This window comes from Lynx rufus, unplaced genomic scaffold (genome assembly GCF_022079265.1).
Source record: "Lynx rufus isolate CCGP_SWC_20201006 ecotype Redwood Valley unplaced genomic scaffold, mLynRuf1.p SCAF_3, whole genome shotgun sequence".
Taxonomy (NCBI): Eukaryota; Metazoa; Chordata; class Mammalia; order Carnivora; family Felidae; genus Lynx; species Lynx rufus.
This window is the reverse complement of record NW_025814845.1, coordinates 62,837,957-62,853,431: the sequence shown is the minus strand read 5'-3', so window position 1 is coordinate 62,853,431 and position 15,475 is coordinate 62,837,957. Positions and strand designations below refer to the sequence as shown.

Below are 15,475 nucleotides of genomic sequence, written 5' to 3'. Positions count from 1 at the left end.
TCTAACCCATTTCTGACCTCAACATGATTATTCTATTTCTAACTATTATTACTCATTAAATCTCTGGCTACATCCCATTAGGTAACATCTGCTTTCTATCAATGCCAAGGAAGACAGGTTCTTTAAATAAACTTTCTTAAAAAATAAGAATAAGAATGTAGGACCTGTATGGATCTTTAAAAAGTGGAAATGTAAGTTCTTTTATTACAACCAAAATGAGGTTTTTCAATATGAAAGCTTTCCATTTACTCCAAGAAAATTGTGGAAAATATCAACATCTGTACATTGCAATAAAAGCCCTACTTGTAACTGCCATTCATCAAGCCAGTGAGTAATTCGGAAAACAGTAGCAACAGACCTTGGAGTGCAGTATATGTAGGATGAAGCCAAAATGTTTTTCTAACTTCTAAAGGAAACTTCCATGAGCACTACTTTCTGCCCGTTGCTTCTTCAAGGTATGAACAGCATTGAACCCCTGTTGATTTAACTCCAATAAATTGAAAGGAAATCCAAGTGAGGCATGTCCCATATGTTAACAAATCCTCCTATTAAAATATAATTTGAGCCTCATTCTCTCGTATTACAGGAATCAGTCACTGGTTGGCCACAAATATATATATGCGTGAGTGTAAGTAGGAGAATATTGATAAAGTAAATGAACAACCTGCTATTAATTATTTGAATACTTGATTTATTTTCCTTTCATGAACTCACTTTCTAATGTTGGTGAAGAGAGACATATGACCCAAGAAAGAAGTTACTGAGAGATAGGCAGAAGAAGCAAGAAGCTTACAAACTGAATAAACTATTTTCTAATTATTTAGATTTAACATTTGTGAATGGTATAAAATTTAAGATAGTTCATTTCTTTAATGTGAGTGTCTCAATCGATTGGAATTATGAAAACATATGTGTGAATGTATGTGTGTGTATATATATATGTATATATGTATACATATATATATACACACACATACAGAAATATTGACACAGTTACAAAATATTAGAATCAAAAAGAAATTTTAACTGGAAAATGTTTTATAAATGTCTCTGCTACATTACATGCTAATCTAAAATAAAAATAGGCAAATCTGCTTCATAAAACCATTACATTGTTATATTACATGGGCTCCTAGTTCAATGTAATTTCCAAGCTTCCGCCACTATGATGGATTGATGACTGTAATTACATTTCCATTCCTACGGCAGCAGGTAATAGAAAGTAGGTATTCACCGTCACTTGCTCAGTTCTCTCTGCACAACTTAAATTACAAGACAAGCCCTTGAAACAATTTTGATCTAGACACTCATAGCTTTAACCCTGCACTTAGAAGCCCAGCTATATACATGAGCCTGGGTTTTCTGGAACATGATCCAAAGTTTCCTGATTCTGAAGTCAAAAGTACTGAGATTCTTGTAGCTCAGTGCCTTTTTTCCTTTCTTATCATTCATCTTAACATATTTCTCCTATATTTATACCTCTAAACTTCTTGTTCCCATCCTGCCTCCCCTCTCTCCATCCCTCCTTCTCTTCCTTACTTCCCCCCCCTCCCTATCTCTTTCTCTAGATCTACCCTGTGTGTGTGTGGGGGGGGGCACTCCCTCTAATTCTCTTCCTCCGCTTTTTGCTTTTAACAAATGCCAAGCACCCAGACAAAGTAGAGAATATAGTGACAAATAAGATAGGCATGGTCTCTATCCTTATGGTGCTCCTTGCTTCTTGTCTATCTGAGAGAAAGACTGAAAAAAATGCAAGTGTGATTAAAAAAAAAAAGTTGAAGGTAAGACAGGACCATACAATAAAAACATTTAACATTCTATTTGTTATATTCTTTCTGATACTTGTTATATCCTTCTATAACATTCAAGCTGGCCTCTAAAAGATATAAAAAGTCCGTAATATTTTAAAAAGTACAGAAATAAAAAGATTCAAAAGCACAACAGAAAATTAGTAAGTAAAGGCAATCACAATCTTCACTGGGAGGTCCCTGTTCTCTTTCACTTAAGTAAAGGAAACTGTCCCCAAAAGACCAGCCTTCCTGACTTCCTTCCCTTTTTTCCTCAGTCCTTTCTTCTTTCCTTCTACATTTATTCAATGCATACTATGTGCCAAAGACACAAAATTTCAAACAGTGATTATAAACATTATGTAAAAATTATTATCACAATTTACATGCACAAATAACCCTGCTAGAATTTTTTTTACAGGAGACCTTACATAAGAAATATACATGTAAGTGATGAGTCACTAAATTCTACAACTAAAAGTAATTTTACCATATATGTTAAGTAACTAGAATTTAAATAAAAATTGAAATATATTTAAAAAAAAAAGAAGGGCACCTGGGTGGCTGAGACAGTTAAGCAGCCAACTCTTGATTTTGGCTCAGGTCATGATCTCATGGTGGTGGGATTGAGCCCCGCATCAGGCTCTGCACTGACAGCACAGAACCTGCTTGGGATTCTCTCTCTCTCTCCCTCTCTCTCTGCCCCTCCCCTGCATTCTCTCTCTCCCTCTCTCTCTCCCTCTCCCTCTCTCTCTCAAATAAATAAACATTAAAAGAAAAAGAAATAGATATATACAGCAAATGTTTTTTATGTTAATTTTTAAGCTTATTTACTTATTTATGAGATAGAAAGGCAGGGAGGAGCAGAGAGAGAGGGAAAGTCAGAGAATCCAAGCAGGCTCCACACTGTCAGCGCAGAGCCTGATGTGGGGCTTGAACTCACGAGCCATAAGACCGTGACCTGAGCTGAAATCAAGAGTTGGCCTCTTAACTGACTGAGTGACTCAGACACCCCAGCAAATGATTGTTACTTTTGTAACAGCAAAAAGTAAAAAGGAAAAAAATGCTTATTGCTTGGGATACAGATTAAACAATTAAAGTGTATCCACCCATAATATCTATAATGCAATATTATATACTTTTAAAAAGACTGAGGCAGAGCTACATGAATTAATACCACAAGCTAGTTCAGGTATATTGCTATGTGGAAAGAGCAAGCTGCAGAAGAATGCAGATAGTAGAACCACATTAGGCAAAATACAGAAAAGCATGTTTAAACCTGTATCTGTAATTTTATTGACAGGTGTATTTACACTTCCTTATCTGTCTATAACTTTATACCTATCAGTATAGCAATGGCTATATATCATATATAAATATATATGTTATAATACACATATATGTGTGTGTATTTCTAGAAAGATTTATAAGATAGTGTTAGTTGCAGAAGAAATGGTGAGGTTGAAGAATGAAACTCCCATGTTTGAAATATACACCTATTATTAAGACATTTATTTGCTTACATACTCATTTGTTTGTTGTTTTTTTGTTTATTCATTAGCTGGAATAGTTGGAAGCTTCCTAGACTCTTCTTTGAACCAGTGGAGTGGTCCTTCTTAGGATTACAAAAGAATGATCTGGCCACTACTGCCCTAAGGCGATTTCTGTGGACTGGTAAAAAATTGTCCTTCCCTGAAAACCATGGTAAACAGGGATACTGTCTATGAAATACACAAAAGAATGCAGCATGACTTTTGCTTCAGCACTCAATATGTTAAATATTTTGAAAAGTGCCATTAAAAATTATAGATAACAAGGGTGGATCTGGGTGGTAAAGGATATACAGATATTTTCAGTGTTATTCTTGTGTCTTTTTTTTTAGTTTGAAATTATTTCTAAGTAAAAAGATTCAAAAACAAAAAACAAAACAAAACAAAAAGCTAATGATACACTATCAAGTAGGAAACAACAAACTGGTGTTGTTGTTTTTAATATAAAAACAAATGTCCTCTTTTCATTTCGTTTGCAGGTTATATTTAGAGCCAGAAAAAATACCACAAGTAGAAAGCTCATTCCTGAAAACACATTCCTGACATTTGTTTCTATTTCTTTCACTTAAAAGGTGATGTAGTAATATCAGTAAGAGTATTTCATAATGTTATTTCCTCTTGGGTATACAATCTAGTTTTTCAGTTTTCCAGTCTGTATTCAAAGTAAGATATATTAGTGTAACTTCCTTTATGTTTAAGGAAAAACGATTATTATGAAAACACTTTAGGAAAATCATTTTGGTATTTTCCTTCTCCTCCCATTAGGCCACCTTTTACCTTTGGAAAATAAAGTCATAGACATGCTTATTAAGCATTTGGTTGAAAAGTAAATGTTCAAAAGAAAATATATTTGCGCAGAAGTATCTCTTCAATGAAAATCATCTGAGTCCCACTTTCTAAAATATGAATAAATTATTTTAACATGACCTCAAGGAGAATTATAAACAACCATCTCTCTTTTAATTGAGGTATGAATTTTACATAACTCAGGCATGAAAAATGTAGCTTTTAAAGTTTTTCTCTATAACTGAACTTAATTTACCTTGTGAGCCCCCATTTTCACTGGTGGCAAAACATGTGATCTTGCCAATGTAAAATAAATGCAGTTATTTTTTTCTAGTTTAAACACATCTCTGAGGGAAGTATTTGGTTGGCTCAGAATTCTCGCCCCCATTCTCCTCCTCACCCTCCTAGGGTTAACATTTTTCCTTTTGATATTGCTGGTCAGATTTCAGGGCACAGGCATCCAATCCAAACTCACTGACATCTTTCCATCCTGCCTTTCTATGTGATACACAATTCACACTTTTGTGTAATTCATACTCTGGTTTTTGAGTGTTGTCCATGCATTCACCTTGAAACATGGGTATTTCTCTTTGCTCTCCAGTTGCCAAGCCCACCCAGCTCATTGTCAAATGATATTTCCTCCCCATAAAAATCTAGCTTTTGAAATATAAGCTTTTTTAACATTGTGAGTCTGTCCAATTTTTCTTTAGATTGGGTCCTCCCCTTCTCTAGGACAAGCCCTTGAAAGAATTAAGTATGGTGAGGATGATTACAATGGCCTTAGTAAGTGAAATCCTTGGTTTAAATCTCTAAATTTAGTAATTTTACACACATGTTCCTTTTGAAGCAATCACTTTATTTTTGTGACCACATCAAGTAATGTATTGCTAGAAATTTTGAAAATAAATGCACAAAGAACTGAAGAAAGACAAATTAAAGCCCCATAACCACCACCTGGAGATGATCAGACTTTTGTGAATAGCCTTCTTAGGTGATATAATAAGATAGATGGGGCTTTTTGTTCTTGAATTACATATCGACACCATTTTTAAGCCATTGTGTATTTTCCTGAAGCCTCATTAATAGTTATATAATATTCCATCGTATGGCTGAATCATTATTTAAGCAATTCTCAACTGTTAGAATTTAGGGTGCTATCAATTTATTTTTTCTAAATTAAAAAAACAATGCACTGAGACTTCCAGGGAAGATGGTGGGGTAAGAGGACCCTAAGGTCACCTCATCCTATGGGTACAACTAAATAAAATCCACATCAGTGTAAATAAACCAGAAAACGACCCAAAGACTGGCAAAACAGACTTCTCCACAGCTAAATGTAGAGAAGAAGCCACATAGAACAAGGTAGGAAGGGCAGAAACAGGTCCAGAGCTAAAAAAAAAAAAAAAAAAAAATCATAGGACTGTCTAAGAGAAGGAGGGATGCTTCAGGCTCAGAAAAGAAAGAGGAATGGACCCCACACTAGGCACCCCAGTCATGGGAACCCACAGAGGGTAGACAAATCCCCAGAACATCTGGCTTTGAAAACCAGAGGGGCCAACTACAATCAGTGGGACATAACACCAACACCTGGAACTTTAAAAATCAGTGGGCTCTGCTCTGGGAGAGCCAGGAGGGTAATAAGAAGCCGAGTCCCTGCCCTTAAAGAGACAGCACAACAAACAGCTACACAGAGATACCAGCATAGAAGCAGTTTGAAAAATGCCTAAGGCGTCTACAGGATGGTCTACAGGATGAAGATTTCTTTACTAATCTCAGAGCCTTGCTGGAGGGACAAGGATTTGGGGGAGATTTCTCTTAGAACAAAAGAGCCCATGGCCACCATTTTCCCTCCCACCCCAGCCTAGAAACACAGACACTTTAGAGAACCAGGGTGATACAAATGCTCTCTACCTAGCTTGCTAACAGCACATCCTGCCCCTGTGCCCTTTTGTGGATATGCCTCCTCCATCCTGGCCTGGGAAGAAAGTTCCCCTGGTGGCTGCAGGTCCCCTCCCACAGTGGACTGGCATGAACCTTGTTGGCACAGCATGTCCTGTCACGCTCTCCTGCAGATGGCCCTGAGACAGAAGGTTTCTAAAGGTGCTCCAGCCGCCCCCACCCCCACCCACAGAGACCTGTGCAAACTTTACTCCCTGCCCTCTTCTACAGACCTGCCCCCTCCAATATACCTTTGGCTACAACCTATCCAAAGCACTGACACAGGCCTGGCAGTGTGCAAGCAGCCCCAACAGGGGACAGCGCAACTCGAAAGTGACTCCTGCCCAAGGGTGAGGGGAAGATAAACACACAACAGTTTGACTGTAGCTTTAGCAGTGGGCTGGGGGCAGATACCTGGTCTGAGTGCAGATTCTGCCTGGTAATTAAATCTGTTCATGGGACACCACAGGGAAAGCTCCCTGAAGTTCAATGCTACTGTATTTTTGGCAAATGCCTGGTCTGACTCAACTCAAGCCCAAGGTGGCCCCAGACTGGCCCACTAACAATACAGGAACTAAATCCTGCCTGCAACAGGCAAAGAGAGCCAACTGCAGACAATTGGACTGAAGGAAAAAAAGCTCAGCCACAACAGTAGGACATAAGCAACACACACAGGAGACATACCCAAAGTGGTGGGCTCTGATGAACAGGGGATGTGCACTGCTGGGCCTGACAGGACCTCTTCTTCATAAATCCACTACTTTCAAGAGCAGGAGAGGTAGCTGAATTTTCTAACACATAGAAACAAATAGAGAGTTAGACAAAATGAGGAGATAGAAGAATATGCTCCAAATGAAAGAACAGGACAAAATCTTAGCAATAGAACTAACTGAAACATAGGTAAATAATATGACTGATACAAAATTTAAAGTAATGGTCATAAAGATATTCACTGGACTTGAAAAAAGAATGAAGGACCTCAGTGACACCCTCAACAAAGAGACAGAAAACATTTTAAAAAATAACCAAAGATGAAGAACTCTATAACTTCATCTTCATTTAATAAGAAATTAAAAACACAGTAGAGAGAATAAATGTAGGCTAGAGGAAGGAGAATGGATCAGTGACCTGGAGGACAGAGCAATGGAAAGCAATCGAAGTGAACAGGAGAAAAAAATAATAATAAATAAAAATAGACTTAAGGAATTCAGCAACACCATGAAGTGTAATAACAGTCACATTATAAGGATCCCAGGAACAGAAGAGAGGAAAAAGGGGGCAAAATATTTACTTGAAGAAATAAGAGCTGAAAAGTTCCCAAATCTGGAGAAAGAAATAGAAATCCAGATTGAGGTGGCACAGAGAACCCCCAACAAAATCAACCCAAGAAGGTCCACACCAAGACACATAGTAATTAAAATGGCAAAATGGAGTGATAGAGAATTTTAAAAACAACAAGAGAAAATAGCACAGTTACATACAAGGTGAACCTCATAAAGCTATCAGTGAATTTTTCAGCACTTTGAATGCTAGAGAGGAATGGCATGATATATTCAAAGTGCTGAAAGAAAAATACTTACAAGAATTCTCTATCCAGCAAGGTTAACATTCAGAACAGAAGAGATAAAGGTTTTCCCAGACAAACAAAAGTGAATGGAATTCATGACCACTAAACAAGCCCTATAAGAAATGTTAAAGGGGACTCTCTGAGTGGAAAGAAAAGACCATAAGTAGGAGTAAGAAAAGTTGGAAGCACACAAAAGCAGTGAGATTAAGTGTAACTATAAAAATCAGTCAAGGGATTCACAAAGTAAAAGGAGGCAAATTTTGACACCATGTACCTAACACATTGTGGGCAGAAGAATAAAGAATGAGTTCGAACTTAAGGAACCATCAACTTAATATAGACTGCTATATACAAAAGATGTTATATGTAAACTTAACGGTAACCACAAATCAAAAAACAGTACTAGATATGCAAAAAAAAAAAAAAGAAAAAAAGGAAGAAAGAAAGAAAGAAAGAAAGAAAGAAAGAAGAGAATTCAATTATATCACTAAAGTAAACCAGGAAACCATGAAAGAAGAGAGTAAGAGAAGAAAGGAACAGAGAAGAACTACAAAAACAACCACAAAATAAGGAACAAAATGACAATCAGTACATACCTAACAATGTTTACTTTGAATGAAAGTGGACACTCCAATCAAAAGACATAGGGTAACAGAAGGTATAAAAAAGCAAGACCCATCTATATGCTGCCTAACTAAACTGAGTACGGAGCCTGCTTAAGATTCTCTCTCTCTCTCTCTCTCTCTCTCTCTCTCTCTCTCTCTCTCTGCTCCTCTCTCCCACTTGCATGCTCTTTCTCTCTCTCTCTAAAATAAAATTTTAAAAACCCTATGAGGTGCCTAGGTGCCTCATTCATTTAAGCCTCTGACTCTCGATTTTAGCTCAGGTCATGATCTCACAGTTTGTGAGTTCAAGCCCCACATCAGTTCAAGCTGCACCATCAGCAGATTCTCTCTCTCTCTCCCTCCCTCCCTCTCTACTCCTTCCCCCACCAACATAAAAAAAACTAAAAAAAAAGTAAAAATAAATAAAAATAAATAAAATCATGAAGATTGCACCAAAAAAATAATAGAACTCATAAACAAATTCAATAAGATCATAAGATACAAAGTCAATATACAAAAATCCATTGTATTTCTATACACTAATAATGAAACAACAGAAAGAGAATTTACAAAATACAGTAAAACCTTGGTTTGTGAACATAATTCATTCTGTAAACATTCCTGTAACCCAAAGAACTTATATTTCAAAGTAAATTTCAAGAACCAATGGCTCAGTTGTGAACATGTGACATTCAGCATCATGTACAACTCATAATGCAAGACATCGCTCGTTTACCAAATTAAAATTTATTAGAAATGTTTGCTCATCTTTGGAACACTCGCAGAACAAGTTACTTGCAATTCAGGGTTTTAACTGTAGTCCTATTTACAAGTGCATCAAAAATAATAAAATACATAGGCATGAACTGAATGAAGAAGGTGAAAGACCTGTACTCTGAAAACTATAAAACACTGATGAAACAAACTGAAAAGAACACAAACAAATGGAAAGATATTCCATGCTCATAGATTGGAAGAACATCTTGCTAAAATGTCCATACTACCCAAAGCAAGCTACAAAATTAATGCCGCAAAAGACCCCAAATAGCCAAAAAAATCTTGAAAAAGAAGAACAAAACTGGAGGTATCACAATGCCAGATTTCAAGTTATACTACAAAGCTGTCATAATCAAAACAGTATGTTACTGGCACAAAAATAGACAATGGAACAGAAGAGAAACCCCAGAAACAAACCCACAATTATATGATCAATTAATATTTCACAAAATAGGCAAAAATATACAGTGGGAAAAGGTAAGTCTCTTTAACAAATGGTGTTGGGAAAACGGGACAGCAGCATTCAATGAATGAAACTGGACCACTTTTTCACACCATATACAAAAGTAAATCCAAAATGGATTAAGGACCTAAATATGAGACCTGAAACTATAAAAATCCTACAAGAGAGCACAGGCATCAGCTTCTCTGACATCCGTTGTAGCAACATTTTTCTAGATACGTCTCCCAAGGCATAGACAACAGAAGCAAAAATAAACTATTAAGACTACATCAAAATAAAAATCTTCTGCACAGTGAAGGAAACAATCAACAAAACTAAAAGACAACCTACTGAATTGGAGAAGACATTTGCAAATGTCATATCTGATAAAGGGTTAGTATCCAAAAAATAAAGAGGTATATGACTCAACACCAAATAATAATAATAATAATAATAATAATCCAATTAAAAATGATAAGACATGAATAGACATTTCTCCAAAGACATCCAGATGGCCAACAGACACATGAAAAGGTGCTCAACATCACTCATCACCAGGGAAATGCAAATTAAAACCACAATGAGATATCACCTCACATCTGTGTTTTATGGCTAAAACCAAAACCACAAGAAACAAGTGTTGGCAGGGATGTGGAGAAGAACGAACCCTGGTGCACTGTTGGTGAGAATGCAAACTAGTGCAGCTGCTGTGAAAAAAGTATGGAGGTTCATTAAAAAATGAAAACTATAATTACCATATGATACAGTAATCACACTACTGGATATTTACCCAATGAAGATGAAAACACTAATTCAAAGGTATATTGCACCCCTATATTTATAACAGCATTAGTTACAATAGCCAAGTTACATAAGCAGCCTAAGTGTTAGACTGATAGATGAATGGATAAAGGATGTGGTGTATGTATGTGTGTGTGTGTGTATATATATATATATATATATATATATATATATATATATACAATTATTACTCAACCTTAAAAAAGAATGAAATCTTGACATTTGTAACAACGTGGATGAATCTAGAGAGTATAATGCCAAGTGAAATAAGTCAGCCAGAGAAAGGCAAATACCATATGATTACAGACATGTATAGAATTTAAGAAACAAAACAAGCAAAGAAAAAAAAAAAAGAGAGACAAACCAAAAAACAGACTCTTAACTATAGAGAACAAGCATGAGCACCAGAGGGGAGGCGGGGTGGAGGGGATGGGTGAAATATGTGAAGGAGATTAAAGAGTATGTTTATCATGATGAGCACTAAGGAATATATAGAATTTTGAATCATTATATTGTACACCTAAAACTAATATAATACTATATGTTAATTATACTGGGATTGAAATATAAAAATTATAATATATACAAGCAGGATATATACAGGAATTGTTTTTAAGGAAATATTTAAAAAGGTAATATAAAAATATAAAAAATATATAATCAGTATCAACCTAAAAAAATGCACTAATACTCCAATAGCTAATTCCTTAAATACATTTTTAAATATTTCCTTGAAAACAATTCCTATAAGTGGTTAAAGGATATACATATTTTCTATTTATAGCCATGTGTTGCCAAAATGCTCCTATCAATAGTAATACGTGACCATCTCTGACTCTCAACATTAAATGATAGTTATTATCATATAGATGTCCAATTTGAGAAGCAAACATTGTGTCTCATTATTGTTTTAACTTACATATTCTGCATCATGCATTTATACAGTGCTCACCGGACATCTGAGGATTTTTTATGCCCACGTATTCCTCCACATTCCTAAATCTTCTATTAAGAAATACAACTTTTTAAAATTGATATGTAAAAGATGCTACATACAATTTTCACATTTGTCCTCTTGCATATTAATTTTTCATATAGAGACTTTTAATATACCAAAGCCTGATTTTTCCTCAAATTATAATTCCTTGCCTCCAACATTGCTGGCGTTTGTGCCATCCTTACAGATCTTTTTTACCCTAAAGGCATAAAACATTAGCTTACACTTTTGTGAGCACAGGGGTCATTGGCGCATGCCACCAGCACTTCACAGTGCAGACAGAAATGGGGGTTATCAAGGGAAAGCTGATAAGCAGAGAAGCAGTAGACCACACACCATCTCCAGCCCTCAATTCTCATTGCCCACGGCCCAGGTCTGTGTGCACACGGCCAACATTCCAGCAGACAGGAAACCTGAGTTAGCAATACTTCACATATTTATGAGTCTAAGGGGCACAGGGATCTATTTGATCTGTAACAGTGGAGGCCACCTCGTCAGGGGAGGGCTTTGGTGGAAAGGGGCAGTCTCGGGTCCCCAGCAACTATTCTTTTCTTCTACGCTAACTCAGACTTGGCTGAGCCAGCTCTCCGTGAAGCAACTGAATCAGAAAGAGATTAGCCATCAGAGCCACTGGATTTGTCTCTCCTCAACCTAAATCTAATGGTTGATTATTTTTATATTTAAACTTTTATCCTGGTATTCTCTGGCAGAAGGCAAAATCTGATGATATTTGGTCTCCCTACCAAATTTTCTTAGTAGTTTTACTGATTTTTCACTGAGTTCTCCTGAACTTTGGAAGAAATGACATCAATGTCCACTGCTGACACTTTGGATTCTTCCTTTCCATGTTTATATATTTTTATGTATTTTGTTATGTTGCTTCTTAGGCTTGCACCTCTAGGATAATCTTACACATCCACAGTGATTGCCGATGTTCTTACCAAGTATTTTAACTTTAATAAGCACACATCTAGGGTTCATTCCTGCCTTCCCCTCATTTACATTTACTTAGAACTTCTTGACTAAAAACAAAAAACTGTGTTGTGGTACCCATATTCCTTTCCTCAGACATGGAAAATTTAGTGGTGCATTAGTCTCTTGACTAGGTGGAGCCAATCAAGCAAAAGCTGTAAGTATGAAGTGGAATAGTGAGTCTATGTAAAAGTCCACTCTGCAGAACAGAATTTCCTTTAGGCTAATTTAATTGCTCCAAATTCTAGGCTGGGAAAAACAAACAACAATGGAAAACCCATTTGCTTCCATCATACATCTGATATGATTTTTTTCTTTTTGAAAGTAAATGTAATTTTCTTATTCCATCTGACTTTCGAGTCTTCTCTCAATCAGTTCCAAATTTAAGCGAGGAACAGAGACGTTATATATAATGTCCTCAAACTCCAACATTATTTATTGTTTATTTACCCATATGCCATTTACACTCTAAAGTGTACAAAACATTGTTATGTTTTCTATCAAGAAAAATTCACCAAATGAAAAATTTCAGCAAGTATCCAAACCCGATAAACTTAAAATGTAGGCAAAAATAAGTCATAGTAGCACATTAAATAATGCTGTATGAGAAAACAGTGAGATTAGAAGCTTAACCTGATTTATGTTATTATATCATTGAGATGGCTATAGTAAGCTGTCACCTCTTTGAGTCTCAATTTTATCATCTGTACACTAAAAAGAATAGAACCTTGTAAGCTTTTCCTGGTGGTTCCTCCAATCAAACATCTGAAAAGGTTGCTACTTGACATAATAATGTCATGTGTAAATCTTATTTTTTTTAATTTTTTAAAAGTTTATTTACTTTTTGAGAGAGAGAGAGAGAGACACGGGTGTGAGCGGGGGAGGGGCAGAGAGAGAGAGGGAGACACAGAACCTAAAGCAGGCTCTAGGCTCTGAGCTGTCAGCACAAAGCCTGATGCGGGGCTCGAACCCACGAACTGTGAGATCATGACCTGAGCTGAAGTAGGATGTTTAACCGACTGAGCCATTAAACCTTAAAAGTAACTAATATTTATTAAGCACTAACTACAGATACCATACTAAGCACATCACATATTTCATCTCATTTAAAGCAACCCATAACTCCATGAGTGGGAGCCATTGTTACCCACATTCCACAGCGCAGGGAACTGAGGTCCTGAAAGGGCATATTATTTTCCCAAAGTGCTCCAACTAGTGAATATCAGAGCTCAACTATGAACCTAAAATTCTGACTCTAGAGCTTACCATCTTCACCACAGAGTAAGCCTAAATCATTTATAGAAACTGTCCTCCTTATATCTTGGACACTCCCAACCCTTTAGGTGTTTTCCATTCCTATTTTTAAAAATGGGAATTTTTTTAGTGGTGAAAGCATAATAGACAATCACAGCATGCAATAGTAGTCATGAGAACTATCATACAGACTTGATGAAACATTATTAATTTTGTCATATTTTACAGATATAAAGACTGAGACAAAGCTTGTTTTTCATTTCATAATAGCACAGGGAACCCAGTCTGTATTATCATATATTTGTAAAATAAATTTGCACTGTCAAGGGAGAAAACTGACTTAAACAGAAGGTGATTAAATGTTTGAAAATAATTCAAGGCACTCTACCATTGAAGTGATTCCAAAAGGTGACATGGATGTAATATAAGAACTACATTAGAGCTCCAGGATTTAGCAAAAGGGTAAGAGCGGAGTTCATTCACGTAGAGGAAGAGAAAATTTTCTTTGGACTAGTTATATCAGATAATATGTTTGTTTAAGGAAAAATAAACAGGTGGGAAAAAGTTCTGCATGCCTAACGTGGAAGGAAAGCATATTTGTGCGTAATACATTGCAGAAACTGTTTTAATACAGCTCATTCTTTCAAAAATATTGCCCTCTACAGTGGCCAAGGTCAGTTTGAATTTAGGTAATCTGCTGTATATAAGCGCAGATCATATATGTTAAACTGATCTCAGAGGTATTTGACACCCTACCTTTTGAAAATATTTTCTCTGTTTATTATTCATGGATTACTAATTTTTCCCTTTGAGATGTGGTAATCTTTAGCTTTTTGTTTTGTTTTGTATCCCAATTTCAAGTGTATAACATCCAAGTTTCCTACTGATAATCAACAACCTTCATTCCTTATTGCTAAAGGCACATGTTATGATTTGGTCACATGCCTTATAAAAGCACTACTGTAAATGTTTCAGGAATAAACGATCCCTTACAACCTAAACACAAGTTTCAGACCTCAAAGACTTCCTGGGAGTGTAACAGTAGTAGCTTGCAAGAACAGGAGCAGCAGAACCTTATTTTACGTGAAATTCATAACAACGCCATCATGAGGTGCACCTAAGAGAGTTTTGAGTCTGTATTCATTGTTAACAGGGGTCTTTCAATCCAATACCTCTGCAATTTTGAAGTCAAACTTTGTGAACTAGCGGGGGGGAAATAGGACCAGAGATAAGGGAATTTATTTCTAGACCTGTCTGGACCACTAACTGCATGGCTTATCCTCTAAAAGACCTAGTGTTCTTATCTCTCATTACCAATTCTCTGTATAAAAGCAGAGTATCAAAGGTGGTTCACAGGGCATAAATGTTAGTTAGGCACACGCTTGTAAAAAGCCAAATATCATCACTGCTAGTTAAGAACTTAGAAAAGTGTCTTGCAACAACGTATAGTGGTATCTTTTAAGAAACAGTGAGATCGCAGGATATAATTTAGGAACAAATTCTTAAGGAAGTTAAGATTATAGTGCCGTGGTTCAACAGCAATGTAAGGGACAGACCTAGAGATGATATACAAGGTGAGTTGGCAGGGATCCATAATTCATTTTATGCTCTTCATAACATCTAAAACAGTGCACTGCATAAAATAGGCACTTTGTAAATGTCGCAACTGAAATGAACACATGCTCAGAGATGTTTCCTTCTTAAATTTGGCTGAATAAAAACTACTGTGCACCAAGTTTGTACTTTCACACCGTGGAGCTGGCTAGAGGTCAAGTGTGACATCTGGGCATGGATCATAACATTTTGTGGATAGTGCTTTTTGCATAAGTGAAATAAATTGATACTGGAAGTAATTTACTCTGACAAGAATGAGGCCAAGGTTCCAGTATTAGGTGCCCCACTACAGACTATATGAGGTGAGAATTCAAAGAGAAATGGCTTTTCTCAAGATTTCCTTCCTAGAAACACTGAGGAAATACGACCTGGATGACTGAAGTTT

General features: G+C 36.3%; 1 protein-coding gene across 2 annotated transcripts in view; it reads right to left on the bottom strand.

Moving 5' to 3' along the window:
• The window catches only part of CFAP299 (cilia and flagella associated protein 299), a 586,842-nt gene that overhangs the window by 318,212 nt on the left and 253,155 nt on the right, over window positions 1–15,475 (bottom strand). Inside the window, exon 4 of one of the 2 annotated variants that reach the window (XM_047090627.1) lies at window positions 428–487. The exons of the other annotated variant lie outside the window; for it this stretch is intronic. Within the exon in view, the coding sequence (XP_046946583.1) occupies window positions 428–487 (60 nt within the window). The remainder of the gene's footprint in view (window positions 1–427; window positions 488–15,475) is intronic. 2 annotated transcript variants of the gene reach the window in all.